This window comes from Notothenia rossii (genome assembly GCF_949606895.1).
Source record: "Notothenia rossii genome assembly, chromosome: 6".
Taxonomy (NCBI): Eukaryota; Metazoa; Chordata; class Actinopteri; order Perciformes; family Nototheniidae; genus Notothenia; species Notothenia rossii.
In genome coordinates, this window is record NC_136909.1 from 37,835,444 (window position 1) to 37,862,533 (window position 27,090).

At 40.1% G+C, this 27,090-nt stretch overlaps 2 protein-coding genes across 3 annotated transcripts in view; both read right to left on the reverse strand.

Moving 5' to 3' along the window:
- The window catches only part of sncaip (synuclein, alpha interacting protein), a 28,519-nt gene extending 22,704 nt beyond the window's left edge, over positions 1 to 5,815 (reverse strand). The window contains exons 1-3 of one of the 2 annotated variants that reach the window (XM_079686829.1): positions 5,647 to 5,815; positions 5,215 to 5,332; positions 251 to 338 (exon numbers count right to left, since the gene is read on the reverse strand). In XM_079686829.1, the coding sequence (XP_079542955.1) occupies positions 251 to 307 (57 nt within the window). In that variant the 5' untranslated portion in view covers positions 308 to 338; positions 5,215 to 5,332; positions 5,647 to 5,815. Of the gene's footprint in view, positions 1 to 250; positions 339 to 5,214; positions 5,337 to 5,646 lie in introns of both variants that reach the window. The other variant, XM_079686828.1, reaches the window with a different exon arrangement.
- A 509-nt stretch (positions 5,816 to 6,324) lies between these two features.
- On the reverse strand, positions 6,325 to 25,657 carry LOC307043271 (uncharacterized protein). The gene is made up of 4 exons (XM_079687624.1): positions 25,034 to 25,657; positions 10,200 to 10,392; positions 9,966 to 10,021; positions 6,325 to 9,388 (listed from the first exon to the last, which is right to left on the reverse strand). Exons 1-4 carry the CDS (start codon positions 25,087 to 25,089, stop codon positions 8,851 to 8,853), a joined length of 843 nt encoding a protein of 280 aa, XP_079543750.1. The 5' UTR covers positions 25,090 to 25,657; the 3' UTR covers positions 6,325 to 8,850.
- Between the last annotated feature and the right edge of the window lie 1,433 nt (positions 25,658 to 27,090).

Genomic DNA, 27,090 nt, shown 5'->3' on the forward strand with positions numbered 1-27,090 from the left:
TATCTACCGCCCCGGTAAGAAGTGAACCAGCGTTGTACGACAGAAAACTGAATTAACCCTGAAGTTACCTCGCTATCCCCAAATCCTGCTTCGTAGTGCAGGCCTCAGGTAGGATGCTGGGTTGAGGTTGTTGTTTGTTAGATACAGGGCCGCCCCTCCCTACACACAGATCACGCAGACTGTGTGGGGCCTCATCTTCGGAGGGGGCCTCATCTTATGGCTCCTGTTAGACTATTTACATCACACTCACCACTGAATCATCAGAGAAGTCGATCTCATCCAGGTCCAGGTATTCAGGGTCTTCCATCTTCACACCTCATCATCAGCCTCACCACCAGCTGCAGACAAAACACACACGTTATCCTACAGCAATTTACAAGTACATCATAGAGCACTTTTTAACTGCTTTACATTTTCAAAATCTAAATATCTCTCACGTTAGTCAGAGATATTTTTATTTTTATGCATGTGCTTTAACATGTGCTTCAATGACTGAGGATGTAACACCTTCTGTGTGTACGTTATATGGAGAAGCATACTCCATAAATATGATCAAGTAAAACACTATTGGGTTTTATGTTGCAGGGATACAATCAGCAGGAATAAAACACAGGAAGCTGCAGAAGGAAACTCAGAACAGTTCTGTGGAAAACTTCCAAAACATTTTTTTTTTTACTGAAATTACATACTGAATAAACAGGAAAGTGTGAAAAATGTAATTCTAAAGGGGGGATTACAAACTAACAAAAGGCTGGAAACAAAATGAGCTGTTTGATTTTAAACTCAAATCCTTTTCAGTAATACTGTAGGTTTTAAACCGTTTAAACCGTCAACTGCACAAACGTCCTGAGCTGTTGTGATCAAAGGCAACAAACAGCAGATAATCAGCTCTAACCAGAGAGCAGCGTGCGTCGCAGAGAACACTGAGATTTAAGATGCCACACACAGCCTGAACCCACATGAGAGTAGAGGAGCTAGTGGGACAATGTTGACAGTAATGGATTCGTTTCATTTTCCAATTTCACGTCATTTCTGGCCAACTTAACTTACAGAAATCAACTTAACTTCAGAGTTAGTTCACTTCCAGACAAGCTATCAAGGTGGTTCAAATTAACGGATTTGCTTGATCTTACTAAGTAACACTCACGCTTCTATTGGCTAGCGCTCCAACACATTGTACGTGGGCTAAGGGGTTGGACATCTACAAGCAGTTGACCAATCACAACAGAGCCGGCCAGCTAACCAATCAGAGCAGACTGGGCTCTGGTTTCAGACAGAGGGTGAAAAGAGGTGCTTCAGCACAGGCAGTATGAGGAAAATAAAAAGCTTTTTGACCATTAAAGCATGGAGACATGTCACAGTAGAGGAATAAAATACAAATACTAACATGAAAATTAACATAATATGTCCTCTTTAAAAAAGACCATTCATTGTGCTGCAGTTGGTTTCAGAGGAGTTCATTGTTATGTTTTAGCCTGTGATGTAAACTCTCTTTTTTTTCTCCACCATTTTCTGTACAATTATTCAGATGTAAGAGGTTTCTTTAGTTAAAAAAAAAAAGCAGATTTCCATTCACAGTATGTTCATAAAGCTCCAGGAGAACTTTCATGTAAGCGAGGAGTTGTTTTCAGACTGTGTGGGAGCGCCCGCAAACTTAAATGGTCAAAATAAAACAGCTGATTGTAGCTTTGAGAAACAGTCGAGCCCAACATCCTTGATAACAACAGTTTAGGCCTGAAAGCAAACATCAAAAATAAGACCAAATCAAAAAAAAAGAAAGGAGAAGTACGTGGGCTTTTCTGTGTTTACGTGAACAGCTGATGGATGTGAACTCTTCCAGGCAGCGAGAAACAAAAACATTCCGAGAGATGAAACACCGTTTCAAATATGGGAGTATTCAGGAGGAATTTCGAAGTGAAACTCGATATGTGTTTTCTCACATTTCCCTCAGAGGTCAGGTGTAACCGAAAGCTGAGTGGATACTAGAAAGTAGGTATTATTATGGCTTTAGCAGCAGTTAAAGTTGGAGCTATTTATTGACTGACAGTGACAGCATTCTGAAATTGGGTTGCCAGGTTTGATTCTGTCCATGTCACTCAACCTGTACCGGATGCCGGGTTTGTTCAGCGCAAATACAGCTACTTCCCATTATACTGATTGACATATGTCCAAGCAATGTATAGCAGTTTTGGGGTATTTAAATACAAATAATGTTATCTTTGGTTTGAGTCGTTATGAAAATAGAAATGTTTCCTTATTAAATAAATGCATTTTACTTGTGTTGTTAAAGCATGTCTAAAATGGGGAGCTAATTCCAGCATTCTTTAACAAATACAATCTGGTAAAATACATTGCTTGAATAAAGAGAAAAATTCCATATAATATAATGTATATCAGTTATGATACATTTCAACCAAAATCCAATTTAAGTGGACCACTAGGTTTTGGTCGTGGTTTAAAATTCACACTAAACATATTTTATCAATATTTATTTCTAAAGATATGTTTCACTTATCAAGATAAAGTGATTACAATTCAAGCTTCCCTAAACACATTATTGGATTTAAGATTTTTTAAGTCAATTTATTTATTTATTTTTCTTTCTTTCTTTGTTTTTCGTCCATCATGCCCTCAGTTCGATATGTTATTTTGTCAATGTATCTTATATTTTAACTTCTTGTCAGTTTTGATATGTTATTCCTGTATTTATTTGCACCCGTTTCAATTCATTCTTTACTTTATTTCTGAAAGCCGTCTTGGGATGTTGTTGTCGAAACCGTATTTCAATTAAAAATGAAACAACGATGTAAAACAAAAGCGCTGATTTAAAGTAGCTGTATTTGTTCATGTGCGCAGAACAAAATCAGGTTTCCGGGTATGGATCAGGCAGCGACAGTCCTAACTCCACTGTGGACTTCTGACTAGCTCCTTACATAAAATAAACGTCAAAAATGTTTCTGTGTCTATTTTGAGCCTCCTCAGACATGTCCAGTGTCCTCTCGGCAGCAGACGTGGAGCTGTAATTGAGGCGACAGGACTGATTACAGGCATTAGGAGCTGCAGGCTGGACGCAGGCCAGGCTCAATCTCATTAGAGCTGTTCACGGTGCTCTGGGTTCACTCACTTGTTTCACTGTCGGTTGGGACTGTATTTACGTAGGGCTGCACATTACATCGAAATGTTATCGAATTCTCAGTATGGACTAGTAATATTCAAATTGCAGGAAGCTTAATATTAGTTTAAGGCCAAATATGTGTTAAAATATTGACGTGTAAAATGATTGATGTTTTCAGTATGCATGTTGCTCCTAAAGATTGCCATCATTTTTTTATTAGAGCTAATTTTCGTATATTGATCTTGTGTTTCCGATAAAACTGTGATTTTTAACATTATTAAGGTGGAGTCTTGAGAGACTAGTGGGTTTTCTGCCTCTTTTTGGACTATTTATAATTTGTTTACTGAAATTCAGTTTCATGTTTGTATAGTTTTAAATAGTGCAAAACAAAAACATTAAAATATAAATAAAAGACCATTCTGAACGAATTATTGTGTCGATTCAGAGAAATACACGGCAAACATGTTTATTCTTCAGACTTAACAAAACATATTTGGTTGGAGGGACCTACTAAGAAAAATATAGATATTTTTAAAAACAAGATTATTTTTAATTTATTTTTCAATGTTGATGAGAATAATTATGCAAAAATGGTTAATCCCTGAAAATGTGTGACTCATATCGCAGTTATTTTTTCCAAAAGTAAAACTGTCATTAAGTATTGATATCACATCATATTTATTTTGGACCAGCATGAAGAGAATGTAGACAGAGGGCAGGGCAACAATTCTAGAAACATTATATATTGACTTTAAGCAGTACTGTTAAAGTACTGTAGTGTTTTTAATAAGCAGAGATCCCCTCAGGGACCAAGAACTGCATAAGCAATGTTGTAAAGTAACTAAGTACATTTACTCAAGTACTGTACTCAAGTACAATTTTGAGTATTTCAATCTACTCCAGATGTCAGAGTACATTTACTCCACTACATTAATGTAGTTAATTTAGTTACTTTAAAGATGTGGATTAATGATGTGAAATATAATCAAGTGTTAAATCAGACTTTAGTTCCACCTGGAGTAAATCCACAAGCTAACCTGCAGTATACAAAGTCATTCAAACAAGCTGCACCTTTACCAGCTTTGAGAACACTTTCATGATCAATCACTATAAAACATATCATATATATTATTCTGAAATGGACCAATCTGCGCAGTGACTACTTCTACTTTTGGTACTTTAAGTATATTTTGATTCTAATACTTTTCTACTTTTACTTGAGATTGGATTTCACATCTTAACCAAATTTTTTTGAGTCCATGGTGTTTTATCATTTTACTAATTGTGTCATCCAACATTTTATTTAAAAGCTAAGCGTATTCTAAAACTGAGAAAATGTGGTTGTTTTTTTCTTTTTGTACTTTTGATACATCATTAAGTGCAGTTAGTATTTAGTTGATTACTTGATGTGTGATTAGGTATACATTTATTATATAAATCAATATCAGAAATATTTTTGTTATGTAAACAACAGCTTGAAAATGACAAGCTGGGCAGTGTAAGTAATACATTATGATGATGTCTATGTACAGATTCAAGATGCTTTATTCGTGATGAAGGCAAGCAATAATCATCATAACCCAAGTAAGTGATTATAGTGGTTATTTCAGGAATGTATACTTGAATCGTTTTTGGACACTTTGTTTTTACATTATGAGAAAGAAAAATACCTGCATGCTGATGAAAGCCAAATTAAATACAACATGAGACCAATATCTGTGATTCCTCCTATTAAAACGAATAATTGACGTAATAGTTACCAGGTAATAATTAGTAGCAATGTGACTTATTGTAGCTAATAAAGCAATACAAATGTCTGTTTTGCAAAGGGAAACAATGAAAGTGAAGTGAGTTAAGGGAGAGTGTCCTCTCTTTAGTCTAAACAGCTAATGTAATCTGATACCTGATTATGAAGCAGCAGGAGGCTAATTAGCTAGCTCGCTAATCAGCATCCAGGGAAGCTAATATGGAAGCTAACTGACTAGCCGGGCAGCCAGTTGGAAAAATAGGTAAAAACAGAAAGCTCAGGTAAAAACGACACCGGCCCGGGATAAAGAGCATATTTATCCCGGTTAACGGATAGGTTTGAGGTACGTTACCTTAGGGAAGTCAGGCAGCCGAGGAAAAAGAGCTAGCTTGATGGGGTGATACAGCTAGCTGAGTCGCTAGCAGCACTGATCCTTGGATCCAGCTGTTTTTTTCCCCTCTGTCGCCCCGCTGTCTTGAAAAGCACAAAGACTTTGACATATGGGCAGCACAGAGGAAAGAAGACAGGCAGAGGGCTCACTCTGACCAGGTTTCTGAGAACCGTAGTGTTTGAAAGAAGGGAAGAACTACACTTGTACTATTTAAGATTGATGTGTATTATTCGTTCTGCTGTATGTGTACAGTATGTGTACGTGCATTATAATATGGTTCATTAGCAGAGACTATAGAAGTACTTAGAACATTTAAGAGTAGGTCATAAAATTATCTTGACAAAGTCCTGAATTTAAAATGTAGCAGTACAAAGTAGTAAGAGTAAAAATTACATCATAAGAGGCTTCTCAATTCTTAAATTTCCCCTCCTCGACTCCTATCCTCGAGACTTAGTCCCGCCCACAGGAGATGCGAGCGGAGGACTGAGGAGGGGAACCGAGGAGAGAGGAGGGGAACAGCATGCAGTTTGAGGCCCTGTCTCAGGTCGACTATTTTCATTTCCTCGCTCCTCGGTCCTCGGTCTCACCGGAAGTTGATTTGTCTGCGCCATCTTGAGCATAGATATATATAAACCATAGATATAAACACTAGATGACTCACCCGCGCTGCTGGCCAATGGAGACCGACGTTGCCACACGGCCGCCATCTTGCTACAGGCAGTGCTCTCATTCATAACATTATGGTTTACTATTTAAATAACCATAGCTTGCTCAATTTTCAACCAATTTTCAAACGGTTTGGTTTTTTATAAACATCAAGATGTAGTTATGATACTGCATACTTATAGTCATGGACTTGCATACTTATAATCATTGACTTTCTTATGAAAATAAAAATATATATTTATATTTTATATATAAAAATCGGTCTCATGTTACCACTCTGTAAGCCAAGAGTTGTTAATTTAGCAATGCCCAGGGGTGCCCACACTTTTTTGGCTGGTGAGCTACTTTTGAAATGACCAGCTAACCGAGGTCTACCAACCAAAAATAAAAACCCAAATTGCAAGGGTTGCTGAATAACACGTTTTATTTTTACATGGGATAACTACAATAGGGCTGCAACAAACGACTAATTTGATTATCGATTAATCTATAGATTAATGAAACGATTAATCGACTATTCGGACTACTACTGTGTGCCTTGCACAATTTCTCAAACGCTCTTATTTAGCCATCAACTTTTAGATTTAGTTTGAAGTTGTTTTAGGCATGTGGAAACTAACAATGATGACAATAAAGATGAATACTTGATTCAAAAATACATATATTATTAAATTAACTTAACAAATTGTGAACAAAATTAACATTGCTTTTTATTTGAATTAAATAAATAATATTTCACATCAAAAGAAACAACAATGTTTTAACAAATCTTATTAAATAATCTGATGACAGAACTGGAAACAGAATAGCTGAAACTTTAACAAAATAAATAACTCAGTTACCTCTAATCATTAACCCATGTTTGTATAATGTAGTTAACTCCGTGTGTTGCTGCTAGCATACATAACACCTGACGTGGAAACGTTACTCGTGGATGGGGCTACAGAGCTACTCGAAAGACAGTCGAACCCGGTGCATTCCTCCGTCTGAATGTGGTGCACTTTTGCTAAATGTTTAGACAAATTGCTCGTGTTACCGCCCTTACATGCTAAACACTTTTGGTGACGAGCATTGTCCATCTCAAGACGGGTAACATGTAACCACACCTTGGAGCGCTTCTCTCCACCATCTCCTCCGTGTGTTGCTGCATGTAGCAGATGCGTGTGTGTAAACTGCCCCGCCCCCTTGCAAACAGACGGGGGAGAGAGAGATCTCTTCTGGATTGGAAAGATAGAAAATACACCGACCATAGACGCATTTGTTTGTCTTTTTGCATGTTAGAAACGAGTTGGCGACACTAAGACTAAGAGATAATGTTTGTGTAGCAATAATACATGACCTTTCTCTTTCTCAACTCGCTACTCGGAGGGAAGTCGCTGTCATATACCTTGTGAACACTCCGATAATGCCTCTCCACGTTACCTTTCTTTGGCAGAGCGACGCTTGCTTTACAAATAAGGCAAATAACCTTTGAATGTGACATCACACAAAAAGATTCTCCCTCCCATTCTGTGTGGAAGTGGTATGTCTTTAGCTTTTTGTTCGTTCGCGCACTCATTTTGTTGTTTGTCTCTCCCGGCACTTGACTGATTTTGTATCGCTTTGCATTCTGTGTTAACAGACTGGAAAGCAATAGGTCGCTTTTTCTGTCAATCAAGTCAACTCCTGAATTAAGTGGCAGGGAGGCCAAAGGAGGAGGGATCAAAACCTGTTTTGTCTATTTTAACGGAGCTGGATTTTTTTAAATTTATGAATGACTCGCGATCTACCAGCATTGCCCCCGCGGTCGACCGGTCGACCGCGGTCGACGTACTGGGCACCTCTGGGCTTACCTTGAAGAACAGGGACACAAATAATGACAATAGCATATGGTGGTATATTATTTAGATATTCACACCTTTATCAGAAGAACCAAACCAACATAAAATGAGCTCACAGACAGGCCAGTTCTGTGTCATTTATAACAATTATTTTTGACATCAGATCTTCATATCGTCCTAGTTTTGTATTTAGTTTCTAGATTTGTAAACAAATCCAGAACCTTTGAAATACGTTACCACTTCACAGCACGGTGCGCTGAGTTCTTGTTGTCGAAACAAGCCCAAGAATAATATAAACTGTACCCTGTGTCCTTTTGTGTCCTTCTGTAGTCCATTTACTGTTGTTTGTCTTGTCTTACCCTGGCTGATATCTCACTAAATCCACTGTTTTAATTGTTCCCTATATTGCCCCTATGCCCTGTAAGGTGTCCTTGGGTGTTATGAAAGGCGGCCCCCCAAAATAAATGTATTATTATTAAGAAGAACAACTTGGTGTGGAGGGGATGTAGGAAGCAGGGGCAGGTGGGGAGAGATAGGGCTTCAAGGTTCAAGGTCATTTTGTTTTAAATGTTTCTTGGAGATAAGGACCAGCTGCATACAATAAAATACAGTATAACACAAAACCAATAAGACACACGGTGACACATGGCACACCAACAATCAATCGTCGTCTAGCCTCAGCTTTGATATTCTTTCACAACCATTGTATGGGTTTATTAGACACATTATTAGATGCATACTTTTAAGAAATAGATCTTAATAGGCTTGTCCCCTTATAAGGCAAAAATATGCTTTGAGGCTCTGGACAAAAATGGCTATTTTGATTGTAAAGGTTGCCAACCCTTGGGTGTAGTTTCAATGTTTGCACATGTTTATTCAAGTGTATGAGTGACAGTTACAGCAGCATAAAGGACAAGGCATTTTACAATAAATTAGAAAAAAGCAAGAAAAATAAAGAGGAAAATATACGTGTTGAGTTTGGCAGGATATTTATATATATAATATACATAAATATAAGGCATATGGAATATTAATGTTAAATATTGAACAGATTATATATGTGTAAAATGTACAACGTGGTTATATTCAAGAGAAACTATGGAGCAGAGAGTTATCTTCCAGCCAGAGGTGATTTGTTGTACAGAGTTATGGTACTGCGGAGCTGCAGCAATCTGTTGGAGAAGGAGCTCCGTTGACTGTCCAGCTGCAGGTGGAGAGGATGGGTGGGGTTATCCATGATGGACAACAGCCTGTTCAGTGTCCTCCTCTCCACCACAGCTTCATCGGGGTCCAGCTTGATGCCGATGACAGACCCAGCTTTCCTGATCAGTTTATTGATCCTGCCGGTGTCACCGGCTCTTATGCTGCCCCCCCAGCAGACCGCAGCAAAGAAGAGTGCACTGGCTACAACAGACCGGTAGAAGATCTCCAGCATCTTGCTGCACATGTGGAAGGATCTCAGCTTCCTCAGAAAATAGAGTCTGCTCATCCCCTTCTTGTGCACAGCGTCAGTGTTGATCCTCCAGTTCAGCCCGTTGTCTAAGTGCACTCCCAGGTATTTGTAATCCTCCACAACAGCCACATCCTCTCCCAGAATGCAAAGGGGTAGAGGAGACGTCCTTGTTGTGGATATTTTAAACTCGTCAATACTGTAAAGATGTACAATGAGAGTAATCAATAATAAACTGGTGAAAGCAGGCAGCGTTATTTTCTGGTTATTTATTTGAAGCTTCAAAGGTACATGTCTCACAGAGTACAGAGTAGTCTGCAGGAGTGTGCGCAATAGTCACAAAATAGCAAAGCTTATATACAAGATAGCGCTCTATCTTGTATATAAGCAGACAAAGTTTTGTGTAGCATGGCGGAACGCCTCAGAAATCCACTTTCACATGGTCTAATATCGCTATTTGGACACCTGTGTCCTTGAGCCATAGAAAGTACAACAGTCATCAAAATATGGAAGTTCAAACTTAGTGTGAAAAGGAGTAGTTTCAACATAGTCTGCCAAATCAGCCCTGTGGCCTTGAAGCACTTGAGAATAATAAACCTCATTAGAGTATGCAGAGGAAACAGCAAATATGAAGAAATGGTACAGTAGTGTTAGACAATGCTTTCAGAAGCATTTGGTTTTAGCATATAAGGTAACACAAGAAATTGCCACTACATCCTCACCCTCCTTAAATCAATGACCATCTCTCTGGTCTTGGCCACATTCAGAATACTCACAACATTAGGCTGAGGTTCATCTTCCGCTCTTCTTGAAGTGGTTGTGCTTCTTGTTGCTTCCGGGTAAAATAAACATAATTAAAGACATTTTGAGTATTTAAATTGTGCTGTAATACACAACACATTATTTATTCCTAAACTTGCAGAAAGAAAAACTAAAGTGTGACATTTAATCACATATTTATATATCAATCTTATACACCTTGAATTCTTGTTGGCCAATGATACACATACCCTTTGAAGATGAGCTGGGAAGTTGAATACTGTTGGCACAACATCATCTTTAAGCCGGACAGTCTGCCCCATCCTGTCAAAGTCCTCACAACTGAAGTGATCACTGCAGAGCAGTGTCCTGCCACAGGAAACAAAACCGTCCCTTCTTAGGGCAACTTCCCACTGCCGCCTCCTCTCTCCGGTTTTGGGAAACCTTAAAAACATGAGAAAGGTAGCCAGATATATAAATTATTGTCAACATTGTCCTCCCTTCTTTCCTTTAACATTAAGGGTAAGGACAAAAATACACAACGAAATTATCATATGCTTGGGGTAATTGAATGTATGTATGTATGTATGTATGTATGTATTTGTATTCAAGAAACATGGCTGAAGACTAATTTGGACTTCATAATTGGGGGATATACTGCTATAAGACGAGATAGAAATGATGGCCAGGAAGGGGGATGTGCAATCTTTATCAGAGAAGTAATGTCTTATAATAGGCTAACATTTAAGAACAGTCATGATTTAGAAATAGTGGGTGTAGAAGTTGTGATTAATAAAAGGAAAATTAGTGTCCTGAATTTTTATAATCCATGTAATAAACTCAAAATAGAGGAATTAGACAGTCTTTGCCAAGGAAATGAAATAATATGGTGTGGTGATTTTAATGCACATAATACAATGTGGGGAGGGAGATCAACAGATTACAACGGACAGGTGGTGGAGGATTTAATGGAGGCAAAGGAATTAGTTTGTTTAAATAATGGGCAAGGTACAAGGATCAATTTTAGAGATGGAACAGAGTCTGCGATCGACCTAACTCTTGTAACAAGTGAATTAGCTTCTGGTAGCAGTTGGGAAGTATTGGCAAATAACAGTATTGGGAGTGATCATCTTCCGATTATAATCAAGTTTGATATAAATCATGTGGTTGAGCTAGACGGTATCATGAGATGGACTTTTTCTAAAGCAAATTGGGAGATGTTTGCTAAATTGTGCGAAAATGAATTGGATCAGATTGATATGGCAGAAAGTATTGATGAAATAAATGAGCAATTTACTTCAAATATAATTAAAAGCGCTAATCAAACTATTGGGAATAAAACTGGGAAACTTAGTAAATGTGTTAAGATGGTACCGTGGTGGAACAAAGACTGCAATGATGCAATCCGAAACAAAATCAGATTGTTTGGAAAGCTAAGAAAGACACATTCATTACATAATTTATTAGAATATAAAAAGGCACAGGCTCAGGTAAGGAACATTGTTAAAAGAGCAAAAAGGGAGTGTTGGAGAGGATTCTGTTCAAGTATTGGGAGAACTACACCATTAGATAAAGTATGGGGAATGGTTAAGAAGATGAGGGGAATAAGACAGCAGAGTAACCTGCCAGTGTTAGAGAATGGAGGGGAAGTTGCCACTGGTGCTTTGGAGAAGGCAGAAATTCTAGCTGAACATTTTTGTCAAAGTTCATTCTTCGGAAAATTTGACAGAAGAGGGTAAGATCAGGAGGCAGGAAGTGTTAGATGAGCATCCTAATGTATATGAAGAAAGACATTCGTCGCAGAGTGTTGTAAATATACCTTTCTCTATTCAAGAGTTGAGAAGAGCATTAAGTAAGTGTAAAATGACTGCTCCTGGGAAAGATAATGTATGTTATATAATGTTGACCAAATTAAGTGATTTTGCCTTAGGAAAGCTGCTGGAGATGTACAATAAGATCTGGGAGAAAGGGAAGCTGCCAATAATATGGAAAGAGTCAGTCATTATTCCTATTAGGAAACCTGGGAAAGATCCAACCAGTCCAGGCAGTTATAGACCTATAGCTCTGACATCACACTTGTGTAAAGTTATGGAAAGAATGATAACAGAAAGGCTAACATACTACATTGAGAAAAATGAACTAATGACTCCTTATCAGAGTGGGTCTAGAAGAGGGCGGAGTACTTTAGATCCACTGCTGTGCCTGGAGTCTGAAGTCAGGAAAGCCCAAGCGAACAAGGAGTGTGTTGTAGCTGTATTCTTTGATGTGGAAAAAGCTTACGATATGATGTGGAAGGAAGGATTATTAATAAAACTGGACATTATGGGTCTGGGAGGTAATGTATATAATTGGATTATGGATTTTTTTTTTGGCCGTGCCATCAGAGTCCGAGTTGGCAAGTCATATTCTCGCAGGCATGAAGTTGAAAATGGAACCCCGCAGGCGAGTGTCATCAGTCCTCTTTTATTTTCTATCATGATCAATGATATATATACACAAGTAGGATCTGATATTGGTAAGTCACTTTTTGCAGATGATGGAGCTATTTGGAAAAGGGGCAGAAATGTAAAATATATTGTAGCTAAGATTCAGGAAGCCATTACGGAAATTGAAAGCTGGTCTCTGACATGGGGGTTTAGATTGTCGGTGGAAAAAACTGAAACTTTATTTTTTACGAGGAAAAGGATAGGTGAGGAGGTTAGGTTAAAACTATGGACAAGATCTAAAGAAAGTGAAGACATTTACATTTCTGGGAATATAGTTGGACGAGAGAGTAACATGGAGAACTCACATTGATAAAGTAGTAGATAAATGTAAAAGGGTTTTAAATGTTATGAGGTGCTTGGCAGGCACTAAGTGGGGGGCTGATAAAGCTGCTTTGAGGAACGTATACACGGCCTTAATAAGATCAGCCATAGAATACGGACTAATAGTGTATGGATCAGCTGCATATTCTTCTCTTCAAAAATTAGATAGAGTCCAGGCACAAGCACTAAGGATATGCTGTGGGGCAGTAAGATCTACACCAGTGTCGGCACTTCAGGTAGAGGTCGGAGAAGTACCTATTTCTTTGAGGAGAAAGCAGTTAATTGTTAATTACTGGGCAAATCTACAGGGTCATAAAGATACTCACCCTACTAAACAAACTGTACAAACAAGTTGGGAAAGTAACAAAATAAAAAAAGAAAGTTTTTGGTTTTGTGTTTCGGAAATATGTAAGGAATTCAAAGTTAAAGAATGGAATATTAGTCCGACGGTGTTGTTATCAGCTGTTCCACCATGGTTGCTACCTCAACCTATAGTAGATTTGTCACTAGTGAAACGGGTACATTCAATGAAAAACAAATTCAAAGTACAGGCTTATGTGAACACTGTTCTAGATGAACAATATGGGCAGTTTATAAAAATATTTACTGATGGATCCAAAAATCCAGAAAATGGTCTAACTAGTTGGGCATTTTATGTTCCTGAGTTAAAAGTCAAAGTGGGAAAGCGTACAAGTGATCACATTGCAGTATATACAGTAGAGATGATGGCTATCTCTCTAGCACTTCAGTGGGTAGAGGAAATACAGCCAATGCGAGTGGTCATTTGCTCTGACTCCAGTGCAGCTCTGGAGAGTATAAACAACTTCTCTTCAGAATGTCGTCAGGATATTTTACATGAAATTTTACAAAGCATGTTTAGGTTAGTTCATCTGGGAATTGTTGTTCAATTTGTGTGGGTTCCAGCGCATGTGGGCATTAGAGGGAATGAAGTAGTGGATCAACTGGCAAAATGTGGTTTGAAAGCAAACCAGATTGATATTATGGTACCCATCAGTAGAGCAGAAGTCAAATCTTTTACAAAAGTGCTTATCAAGCAACAATGGCAAAAACTATGGGACAGTAACACCAAAGGAAGACATTTATATCAGATACAAAGGGAAGTAGGAACAGGAAGCACGTGGGGGAGTAGTAGAAGAGAACAGAGCATTAACAGCAGGATAAAATTGGGACACTCTGGACTAAACTCATCACTGCATCTGATTGGAAAACATCCAAATGGCAATTGTGATGGTTGCCAACAACCAGAGACAATACATCATGTATTTTTTAGCTGCCCGGATTATAACAGACAAAGATTCATTCTGAAAAATGCACTGGAACAACTCAACATCAAGGACATGGATTTCAAGGCAATATATGAAAGTAAATCAAGAAATGAAGCAAACAAGCTGATCTTCAAATTCCTCAAAAGCACTGGTCTGAGGATAAGGATTTAATATGAACATGTAATAACTAAACAGTAGGTGGCGATATATGCTCCAAGTGGAAGCGTTTCGCCATTAAAGAAAAGAAGAAGAAGAAGAAGATTTTTTTGATTTTTAAAACAAAATTTTATTTCCATTTGTTTTAACTATACACCGAAACAAAAAACAAAAAACATTCCACAAATCAAATAAATAAACAGATTTTCACATCTACCAAATAAATGTCATTTGAAAACGTTTTACCCATTTCAAAACATCATCTTTTACACACCTTAAAAACAAAAAAATTCACCTACCCTTTAAAACTTCAATATTAGAGAGTCATTTTCCCCCAGTGAGCACAGAACCTGCCCAACAGCCCACACATCCAGAAACCCCTGTAGATGATTGATCAGCGTATAGTATGCATGCTCCACCCTCAGACGCGCTGCCACCAGCCCCCTCAGACAGAGCACTGCATCCGTCCACCCTACTCCAGCAAGTTTGTTCTTCCTACTTTTCCAGATTGCTAATTTTGCATTAGCAAACAAGAAATTGATCAATAGTAGGATTTCCTTCTTTTTCAGGATGTATTTGGGGCCATGGACAAAAAGTGGTATGGAGTAAACCTCCCCGAACCCCTCCACCCACTCCTGTAACATTTTTTTAAGACCAGCCAACCGGGGACAGGACACCACTAAATGCTCCAATGTTTCTGCCATAAAACAGAATGGACAGCCCCCCCTTGTGCCTGGGTCAAAATGAGCCCTGTATTTGTTAGTGGCTATTGCACCGTGTATAATTCTCCATTGGATGTCAGCCATCCGTTTTTCAACGGGAGACTTATACAGGATCCGCCAGCTGCCCTGAGGGGAAGAGCCCAAACCAAACACATCTGTCCACCTCGACTCTCTGACGCCTGCGAGCGAGCTGAGGTTTAGCACCTTTACGCAGCTAAGATATAGCTTCTTCCCATTGCAGGAGCTGAACATTCCAGGTGTTAGAGTCCCCAGTGATAGCAGGAGACCATCCTCCTCTCTCCATTCCCCCACCGCAGGACCCACACTCAAGGCAGGAAAAACATAATCATGTCCCTTTCTCCACTGGTCGGCCAGATCTGCATCCAGAGCAAAAGTCCGGTGGGATGGCGACAGCGACTGCCACACCTCTTCTACCAGGTTCTCCAGAACTCGAGTTGATCGAATGCCCGTCACCTCAGCCAGTTTTTCTGTGGAGATCCCTGTCAAATGGCCAAGTTTTACCACTCCCGCTTCAATGAACGCATTTTTTAGGGCAGCTGAAGAGAAAATGGTTCCGGAAAGAAAACCAGTGTCAAACAGGGGCTCCTCAAACAGCCACATCCCAGGCCGGGGGTCGGGTGGTCTGGTAAAACTCAGAATCTTCCAGGCATTGATGACTGAGCAGTAACAAGGTGCAAGTCCAGTTATCTTGTACGCAGGGGCCTTCAGCAGAAACAGGTGTTTATCAAAACCAAAGCCCCCTGCCCTCCAGAGCAACAGCCGGGCCATAGCCAGCCAGCAGGGAGAGGCACCATACAGCAGCCGCTGAGCTGCCTGCAGTCTAAAAGCAGCAGTCCTCGCAGTAATGTCCACAAGGCCCTGCCCCCCCTCCGCCACAGGGAGGTACAGGACCGATGCTGGCACCCAGTGATGACCCGACCAGAAGAAATCCACGAGGAGCCGCTGCAGTTGTTTCATGAGGCCCGGCGGTGGGGTTAACACCTGGAGTCTGTGCCACAAAGATGAGGCAACCAGATTGTTGGCTACAAGAACTCTTCCCCTGTAGGACAGCTGGGGTAGCAGCCATTTCCATTTGGCTAATTTTGCTTGCACCTTTCCCAGCAATCCCTCCCAGTTCTGTGCCACCATGTCCTCAGACCCCAACCAAACTCCCAGGACCTTTAAACCCTCGTTTCCCCAGCTGAGGTTACCAGGAAGACTGGGCCTATTTTCTAAACTCCACTGACCTACCAAAACTGCCTCACTCTTCTCCCAGTTAACTTTGGCTGAGGCAGCCTTCCTATACAAAACTAAACTGTCCTGTAGCTCCTGGATATCTCGCTGACCCTGGATAAAAACACTGACATCATCAGCATAAGCTGATACAACCACCGGGGGGGCCTGAGCTGACACTGGCAGACTCAGGCCCCTCAGCCGGTTTCTAAGCCTGCACAAAAGTGGCTCGATGGCAATACTATATAATAGGCCTGAGATAGGGCAGCCCTGCCTGATCCCCCTTTTAACTGGTACAGGTCTGCTCAGCCCTCCCCCCACTTTCACAACACAACATGCATCACTGTACAAACACTTCACCCAGGAGAAAAAATGCTCCCCAACACCAAAAGCCTGCAATGTGGCAGCCAGAAAAGTGTGATCCACACGATCAAAGGCCTTCTCTTGGTCAATAGAAATAATACCAACATTTATATTGTACAGTTTGCAAACATCAAAAGTGTCTCTCATCAAAAACAAATTGTCCACAATTGATCTGCCAGGGATGCAATATGTTTGATCAGTACCAACAAGAAGTCCGATAAAACACTTCAGTCTGTTAGCTAAAACCTTTGACAGTATCTTATAGTCCGTACATAAGAGAGCCACAGGTCTCCAATTCTTCAGCAGGGTTAGATCTCCTTTCTTAGGCAACAGTGAAATCACTGCACGCCTACAGGAAGCTGGAAGAGTCCCTTTCCCAAAGGACTCCATCAATACATCCAACAAATCATGTCCTAGAATGCTCCAAAAATGTTTTAAAAAGTCTGCAGGTAAACCGTCTATGCCCGGAGCCTTGCCGGAGGCCATCTGTGTCACCGCAGAGGTCAGTTCCTCCAGCGTAATGTCAGAGCCCAAGGTGTCACTTTCGGCTGGACTCAGCTGTGGAAGACCCTGAAAAAGTTCATCAGCGGCTTCCACATCACAACCTTCGGCTTTGAACAGGTCCGTGTAGAAGGACACTGCATGTCTCCTCATCTCAGCAGGCTCAGAGGTTACCTGTCCATCGGGAAGACGCAGACATACCATCTGCTTCCTTTGGCCCACAGACCTCTCCAGGTTGAAGAAAAAGGTGGTTGGTGCATCAATGTCTCTCATGGAAGTAAAACGGGCTCTGATCAGAGCTCCCTTGGCTTTCTCCTGAAGAAAACAGTTAAGCTGTTGTTGTTTTAGGAGGGACTGTTCTATATTTCGAGCAGACACACTCTCTAACTCTCTGATCTCTCTCTCTAACTGCTCTATAGCTCTCCTAGTGTTTGCAGTGGAGTAGGCTGTATACTGTTGACAGAACACTCTAATCTGAGCCTTTCCTACCTCCCACCACTGACTCAGGGAGGGAAAAGACTCTTTCTTTGATTTCCAGTTGATCCAAAACAATTTAAAATTCTCACAGAAAATCAAATCTTGTAAAATTTTAACATTAAACTGCCAGAACGATCTAGGTTTCTCTTTGTTGGATAAAACCAAATCCAAAGAAACTAGCTGATGATCTGTAAAACCAACAGGTTGGATGTGACAGTTCACTGCACGAGTAATAAAAGAAGACGACATGTAAAATCTGTCTAGCCTGGCTGCACTGACGCCCCCATCTAGCATTCTCATCCAGGTGTATTGTTTAACGGAGGGATGCTTCATCCTCCACACATCCACTAAGTCAGCCTCTCTTATCACCTGTGACAGTAAAAGGGACGACTGAGGATGAGGCTCCCGTCCTATTCTGTCTAAAGTGACATTAGTGCAAACGTTCCAGTCCCCCCCCAGTATAACACACTCCCCCTGTACACTAGTGTCTAGCTTGTCTTTTAATAACTGAAACACAGATACACGTGCAGGGCCCTGATTGGGTGCATACACATTAATAAAGGTGAAACTGAACTCTAACAGTTCCACTTTCACCATCAAGGCTCTACCTGCCACTATCTCAGTGCTGGATAAAATCTTTACATTTAGAGAGGGGGAGAATAAAACAGCTACTCCAGCACTAAGGTTTGAGCCATGACTGAGTACATACTGACCCCCCCACCACATCCCCCAGTCCGTCTCATTCAGGCTATCACTGTGTGTTTCCTGCAGAAATATCAAATCTAATTTTTTCTGATTAAAGACTTCTAACACTAAAGCTCTTTTCTGTGCACTTCTACCCCCGTTCATGTTCAAGGAAGCAACCCTTAAAGCCTGCATTAGAGGAAGGAGACAGAGAGAAAGAACAGACAGGTACATACAGCAGAGAGGAGACACCCAGTGTTGCATGATCATGTTGAAATTATTTAGACCTTTTCAGTTTCTTCCCTCTTTTGCTTCCTGTCGTATCTTTTTTCATAGCAGTTACATGCCTCCTGAGACGATAACGTTTCTTTTCATCCAGCAGGTCTAACCCTACAACTTTCTGAAGAGTTCTCACTGTATGAAGAAACTTGTCAATGTCAGGGAAAAAATCTCTCACTTCCACTGACTTGCCAAAAGACTCGTCTAAAAAGACATTAATCTCTTCCAAAGAATATATCTCTGCGTTCTGAGAGAGACTATCTGCAACTGAAACACAGTCAGAATCCCCCTCACCGTCTGTGTCCATCTCTGTCACCTCATTATTGTCTGCAGCCTGTTGAAGCTCTTTTTGCCGCCCAGAGCCAGACGGCAGCTCCTTCTGTGTGCCAACAGCCTCTACCTGTCCCACAGCACCAGTCCTCACCTGTCCTGCTACATCATCTCTCATCCGTTTACCTGTTTCCACATTTTTTCCTCTCACACTCACCACACTCTCTACAGTCCCTGTTTCATCTCTCACGATATTCATCCCTACTTCCTCCGCAGCCACCGGGGCCCCGGCGGGTGCAGCAGCAGCAGCCCCCGCGACACCGGGTCCCGCTGCCGCGGACCAGGCCGCCCCGGGCTCGGCCGCCACAGCGGCCCCGGCCGCCCCGGGCCCAGCCGACCCAGCGGCTCCCGGCCCGGCCGCCCCAGCGGCTCCCGGCCCGGCCGCCCCAGCGGCTCCCGGCCCGGCCGCCCCAGCGGCCCCGGCCGCCCCCGGCTAGGCTGCCCCGGCGGCCCCCGGCTCGGCGCCCCTGGGCCCAGCCGCACCCGGCGGAGCGGCGTGCCGTCTCTGTGGACATGCAACACGTTCGTGACCCGACTCCCCGCACTCAAAACACTTTACGCTCCCTGAGCTCGCATAAACCATATAAAAACCCTCTTCGAGCCTCACCCGGAAGGACACATCTAGTGTCTGAGTGGGACAATTCAGAAACATGAAAACCTGTCTCCGCAGAGAATGGACATGTTTTAACTTTTCATCCTTACACCCCAGAGCAACAGTGCGGAGATTACTGGCTAACTTACCAAAACGCTTCAGCTCCCGTTCCAGCGCCTCATTCGGGATGAACGGAGGAACGCCAGACACAGTGATCCGCGTGGACGGTGTCGCCAGCGGTGAAACTTGAATGTATTCCTCGTCTAGCATTAATCCGCTCTCGATAAGTTCCGTCACATATTTCTGGTCTTTCAAAAAGACCACGACCGCTTTGTTCATGCGGGAAGCATAGGAGATATTTTCATGACCGACCTGGTCCGCCACAGCCAGCAGCACCTGCTCCACTGTGCTTGCGGCCTGAGCCACCAGCCGCACTCCGTGTCTCAGAGACAACGGCGGCGCCCCGGAGGACGCCATCCCCGCCACGAGGCACGGAAAAACACAAAATTAACAAATTAACCGTACTTGCAAAGGGTACAAAAATCCCAACGAAAGATCATACAATTAAAGAAACGATCGAAACAGAAACCAAAGAATTAAAGTTTTAAAGTTGAAATTCCCTCTTCCCTCTTCAAACACACATTCACCGAAGAAGAAGAAGAAGAAGAAGAAGAAGAAGAAGAAGAAGAAGAAGAAGAAGAAGAAGAAGAAGAAGAAGAAGAAGAAGAAGAAGAAGAAGAAGAAGAAGAAGAAGAAGAAGAACATAATCAGACAATTAGACACACCAGGGAAACTAATGACAAGAGGAAAAACACAGGGAAAAGGACCAGACAATAACCCAAAGGAAAACATGACATGGAAAACAGCAAAAACACCCAAAACTATAAAACGTGACATAACATGAGAATCGTGACAATACTTCCTCTATGCGTTTTCTTGACCTGTATCTGACCTTGAAAAACTCTGGTAAGTACTTTTTATTTTATTTTATAATATCATGTAATTATTTAATGCTGCTTGGTGTGTGTTAAACAACCTCTGTGCATCTTTTGTTTTTATTTTGTAACAGCACTATGGCTCGTAATGATTTAGAAGCTTTAGGAAAAGTACCCCTCTATGTACAAATAATGTGGTGTAGATTTTTTAATCAAATCTTTTCTTTTTTTTTGTGTGTGTGTGTCTCATTGCAGGAAAGTCTGAACCAAATACGAATTGGAATATTAGAGAGGATTAACTATTTTGGTGGAACCCCATATGATTCATTCCCTGTGGAAAGTGGGTATATATGTATTTAAAACTGTATGTGTATCTAGCTTATTTTTTAAATCAAATTTATTTATTTTTTTGCTGATGTGTAAAATATCCAAAATAACGTTTTATGTACTTACTCTCTTGTTAAAAGGTGATGAAGTTTGCAGCGTAAGCCAGCCATCAGTCTACCAAAACCTCCCCTCTATGGAGTTTACATACAACCTATCTTCTGCGACAAGTGCTGATCTAAGTTTGATCTTCAGTGATCCTCTCACACACCATCCCTCAGTGAGCCAGACAGACTTGTCCCCCTGTAACGCCCCCCTTCAACAGTTCTGATGCTAACCCCCCAACACAACTAAGGAACTTGTTTTATTTTAATGGCCTAGGCAGATTTTGGCTTTTTTCTCTTGCCAGGATACCTTACCTAAAGGAAAGGAACTGTAAGATACACTTTTTATGTATGTAAAACCTTAAACATGAATACATTTTCTTTAAAGGTACTTTTGATTTTAACGCTATTTCAATGGAACATTCCAGTTTTTGTTGAAATCAATGCTTTTTTCTCTTTTCTTGTGTTACTAAGATACTTTTAGACAGACTTTGATGTATGCAACATTTAACAACAGGTAGAAATATGAAGTACTTTGTAAGGAATTCGGTTTCTTTTTAATGGCCTAGGCAGATTATGGCTTTTTTTTCTCTTGCCAAGATACTTTTAGACACACTTTGAGGTATGCAAAACCTTAAAGCTAGAAAATGAAGTACATTGTCTGATTAGATTTTTTCTTAAAGACTGTTTATTGTAAAATGTTTATTTATATAGCACCTTTCAACGCAAGGCAATTCAAAGTGCTTTACAAACATGAAATACATTAAGAAAATGGCATTTAAATATAGTCATTAAAAAGCAAAGATAATAAAATAAGCATTAAAAGACAAAATACATGAATAAAAGTTACAGTGCAGTGTAAGATATAAATAGTTCAATTAATAGCAGCGGCAAAAAGAAAAGTCTTCAGCCTGGATTTAAAAGTAGTAAGAGTTGCAGCGGACCTGCAGGTTTCCAGATATTTGTAGCATAATAACTCAACGCTGCTTTTCCATGTTTAGTTCTGACTGGGGACAGAAAGCAGACCAGTCCCTGAAGACCTGAGAGATCTGGATGGTTCATACTTTAGCAGTAGGTTCAGGGGCGGATCTCGACAAATATTCATGGGGTGGCAAGAGGGTGGCAGGAGAATTTCAGGGGTGGCATCCCATGGCAGAAGTATATGCTGATTTAATCGCAGTCATATCAATTAATGTTAACTTGGAAAGCCACAATATTTATTTTAACTCAATAACATTTGGTGACATTATTGTGGCACATCAGTAAAGCCATAAATAGAAATATATAAGGTGGCAGACTTAATTTAATAAATTTTAACTGAACAATAACGGAATGAGTTTGTCTCACTCGTAGACCAGCAGGGGTATCAAATCTATGAAGACTGCTGCAATAAGTACATTCATTAACTGTCTCGTCGATGTTTGTCTAAATTAATATGGTACTATTAACAATCATATTATTCCTATCAGCTCGTAATCACTGTTATGATTCACATATTCAGTGTTATTATTAAATAAACTATATTTTTTGGAGGAGTTCTCCTAAGCCCCAAGCCTGTTTTTCAGGTTTCAGGCTCGAAAAGGACCATATCTTCCCTAAAAGGGTTAAATTAATAATATTTTTTCTCAAAGTAATGATAAACCTTTGAGTTGGATGTAGAAATCAATATAGATGTTTTTTATTTTAAAGAAAATTCAGATTGAACCTGGAAAAAACTGTAAATTATAGTGTCCGTACAAAACATATGTTGTACTTATAGTGAAAACTAACCTTGGATGATGGGTTAGTAGACTAAAAGCTTTAGGAATCCAAAGTACAATATATAATAAGTACCCTGTATCAAGATTAACGCAAAACAAGTGATATTTGACATTTTTAGAGAGATTTAGCAAAAAAACTCTTCTGGGGCCATTTGGGTGGATTTTCCTTATCTCTGGCCCCCCTTCTTCGATTTTGACATGTGAAATCTCTTTCTGAACGTTAGAGCCAATAGAATCGAAGGGAAATCGTCCCGCACACACTCATGTTAAAAAGAAAAGGTGACGTCTTCCCGCATTCAATGAAGCTGACCTGAATGAATGAAATCACCTGCTCTACTATTTTAAAACGGAATTGCAGTTTTATTACTTATAGACAGAGCTCTCAAGACACACGCATTTCACTCCATTCACACGCTCACACGCCACACATTGTATTTCTCACGCAGAGATTTCTTTGAGGTTGCGCCGCAATTTTGTAAACAAAGTAGGCTTGTTTGAGACGCGTGCACTCCGCTTCATACTCCACTAGCACCCCCCCCCCCGTTGACACATTCGCGGTACAGAGGGCTTCATGGGAACTTTGAGGGGAGCCAGAAGTTGGAGAAGTTGGAGTACCGAACACCGCTGCCAAAATCTCACTCTGAACTCTGTTCAAAACTTGAGAGCCCTGTATAGATAATCAGAACATTTCAAAGGGGACACAGACACATTGGATATTAACCTATGGATTAACTACATCATAGTTGTTATTGTTTTAATGCCATTGAAGACCAGTTTAGACCAGACAAAGACGAAGGTAAGCCATGTTAGCGTTGTGGGCTACCTAGCGCCACTTGTTTTGGTATACGTATTTGCTGATAACGAGTTTGTATTTTTCAGTGTTGAGGTGGGCACCGTTAGATTCTGTGTCTTTACGATCATAAACGATGTGTTGGATGCGCAGCTAGGATAAGTAATAAGGGAGCTAGGAGTGATTTTCGTTGCAGTAATAGGTTAGGATTTTTCGCTCTGGGCTAACTCAGAGACTCACTGTTAACATTGTGTTTTTTTTTTGTTTGTTTTTTTAAATGAAAAAGATCAGTTAAATTAGTTTTTTCCCGTTATATGGATATAAAATATTCATAGTTTATTCAATATTAAGGTTCCTTAGACTTAGTTTCCCTGCAAATGACGCAATTTCGGCTCCGGAACCTGGTCCGTGGGGCTTAAGAGGTTTTTAATGATGAATGTTCCTCAAGATGCTTGCTCACATCAAGTAATTACTATCATAAATCAAAATAATCAAAAGAACAGTTCAGCGCCCCACAACTTCATTGCAAACACCTACAACCTTGACTTTACATCAGAAAGAACAAACATTAAAGAAGTGACTAACTGCATCAGTTAGGGTTAAAAAAAACGTGTATTCAGCTAAAACATATACATCAATGCAGTTATTATCCAGTGGAAAGTCCTTACCTACTGGCCTAGTTAAATCAAAGTGGTTACTTTTTTTTTGGCTGGGCAGTGTAGTTTTACACACCGTCTTATTTGACTTTCTCAGGACTTCAAACTGTTTTTTGGGGGTAGACCCCCACAAAGAAGAGAAATATATTTACACACGTAAGGTCATCGTCTTAACAGTTTATTATTCTCATAGAGTCATCCGTGAGCAGAGCATCAAGTTGGCATGTCTATAACAGCTGAATGTCGCGATTACCATCTCAGCAAAACGCCTCACAAACCTATTAAGATTTAAAGCTAGGATGCATTTTGATTCAATGCTGAGTACAGCCTGAAGAACATATCGAGGATTAAAAAACTAATGTCACAACAGGACTTAGAAAAGCTTGTCCATGCTTTTATTTTCAGTAGACTCGACGACTGCAATAGTGTATTCACAGGACTGACAACAAAATCCATCAGAAAGCTGCAGCTGATTCAGAACGCAGCTGCACGTGTCCTCACTAACATTAAAAGAGTGGATCACATCAGTCCGGTTCTGAAATCTCTACATTGGCTTCCAGTCGGCCAAATAATTGATTTTAAAGTACTATTGCTAGTTTTTAAATCATTACATGGTTTAGGACCAACGTATATTGTTGAACTCCTACATAATTACGAGCCATCAAGGTGCCTCAGGTCTTCTGGGAAGGGTCTGCTATCGGTTCCGAGAGTAAAAACAAAACATGGAGAGGCAGCATTTTTGCTATTATGCCCTGACAATCTGGAACAAACTATCCAAATCATGCACGTCCGCAGAAACGCTTATTATTTTTAAATCGAGACTAAAAACATATCTCTTTGGCTGCTTTTATTTTATTGAGCTGCTCATATTCGCACTACAGTATGCCTTTTAAACGTGTATTGTATACCTGTGGTGTCTATTTTTATTATTTTATTATCTTTGCTTTGTAATACCTGTTGTAAAATGCCATTACATATGTGTTTTTACTGTATGTATTCCTAAAAAGTCTTTTAATTTGTTTTGTAAAGCACTTTGAATTGTCGCGTACAGAAAAGTGCTATATAAATAAACTTGCCTTGCCTTACCTTACAGCCAAACTTGACAGGCTCTTCTCTGTCATTGTAGACCGCAAATACCTCATTCCTTCCGTCTACTTGGATCCGAAATGCTTCTCATTTTTGCGCTGTTCAGAGGAAATCGCCACCAATCATATTTCCAGGCTCGCGCCAGGGCCGGGGGAGGGGTTACAAGGCTCGCGTCTTGTGCTGCATTCACTTGCACTCGGACATTAGAGATTTTCCCTCATAAATGTTCGATGAGCCACAACTTTTCTTTCAAAACAAAGCTGCCAACTGGGGTGGCAGCTGGGGTGGCAAGGCATTTTTCTGAGGTGGCAGCTGCCACCCCGTAGAACCGCCACTGAGTAGGTTAGACATTTATTTTGGGCCTAAACTATTCAAAGCTTTATAAACCAGCAGCAGTATTTTTAAATCAATTCTTTAAGGTAACGGAGTAAACCACCGGTTGTTATTTACTGACATTAGGCAGATTTTTGGCTTTTTTTTCTCTTTTCTTGTGTTACTAAGATACTTTTAGATACACTTTGATGTATGCAACACTTAACAACTGGTAGAATATGAAATACTTTAGAAGGAATTTGGTTTCTTTTTAATGGCCAAGGCAGCTTTTGGCTTTTTTCTCTTGCCAAGATACTTTTAGACACACTTTGAGGTATTCAAAACCTTAAAACTAGAAAATGAATTACATTGTCTGATTAGATTTTTTCTTAAAGACTGTTTCTCTAAAAGGTACGTTTGTGATTTTAGCACTTTTTTTTACTGACACTCTGCAGATTTGTGTGTAATTCTCTCACAAAGGAACTGTAAGATACACTTTTTATGTATGTAAAACCTTAAACATGAATACAATTTCTTTAAAGGTACTTTTGATTTTAACGCTATTTCAATGGAACATTCCAGTTTTTGTTGAAATCAATGCTTTTTTCTCTTTTCTTGTGTTACTAAGATACTTTTAGACAGACTTTGATGTATGCAACATTTAAAAACTGGTAGAAATATGAAGTACTTTGTAAGGAATTCGGTTTCTTTTTAATGGCCTAGGCAGATTATGGCTTTTTTTTCTCTTGCCAAGATACTTTTAGACACACTTTGAGGTATGCAAAACCTTAAAACTAGAAAATGAAGTACATTGTCTGATTAGCTTTTTTCTTAAAGACTGTTTCTCTAAAAGGCAAGTTTGTGATTTTAACACTTTTTACTGACACTGGGCATATTTGTGTGTAATTCTCTCACAAAGGAACTGTAAGATACACTTTTTATGTATGCAAAACCTTAAACATTTTTGAAAATAAAATACTTTAGTCTGAATACATTTTCTTTAAAGGCACTTTTTGATTTTAACGCTATTTCAGTGGATCAATCCAATTTTGTTAACATCTATGCTTTTTTCTCTTTTTCTTGTGTTACTAAGATCCTTTTAGACACACTTTGATGTATGCAACACTTAACAACTGGTTAATATGAAGTACTTTGTAAGGAATTCGTTTTCTTTTTAATGGCCTTTTTTTTAAACACTTGTTCAGTTAAACAATGTTTTTTTTTTCTGATAACCTTACATATTTAATTATTTTCTGCTACCAAGATACTTTTAGATACACTTTGATGTACGCAACACTTAACAAAAGGGTATAATATGGTGGCTGCAGAATCAACCCCCGGTGGCACCAGCAGTGAAACCTCGACCAGCACCACCGAGGAGTCCTTCCACTTTGATGCTGAGCCCTGCACTCCCCTGGCAGAATCCACCATCTGCACCACACCGGCACTGCTCGGAGAGAAGCCGAGCAGACTCAGCACTCGAAGGCCTCCGGCGAAGCGCAGGATGAGGATACTAAATGAGATACTGTCTACCGCTGTTCATTGTTCAAGATTGAAATGTAAATGAACATGCCGGCTTTCTGCCCCTCTATTCACATGTAGCCTTTCTTACGTGATGGTTTCTTCATTCTCGAACTGTTGTGGAGCAGAAATATAAAGTTGCAGGATTAGTCTCAAGTACCTCAATATAATTATAGTATGTCTGCACTTTAAGTGCTCATTTCATCATTCATTCATGTATTTTA

What these genes read in the sequence shown, in the direction of transcription:
- LOC307043271 (XM_079687624.1), bottom strand. Translation starts at nt 25,089, where the DNA reads ATGAGGTATTTGCGGTCTACAATGACAGAGAAGAGCCTGTCAAGTTTG. An exon ending in CTGTCAAGTTTGGCTGTAAG is followed by an intron (nt 10,393 to 25,033) that starts GTAAGGCAAGGC and finishes CATGTTTTTAAG; the next exon opens with GTTTCCCAAAACCGGAGAGA. An exon ending in ATGAACCTCAGCCTAATGTT is followed by an intron (nt 9,389 to 9,965) that starts GTGAGTATTCTG and finishes ACATCTTTACAG; the next exon opens with TATTGACGAGTTTAAAATAT.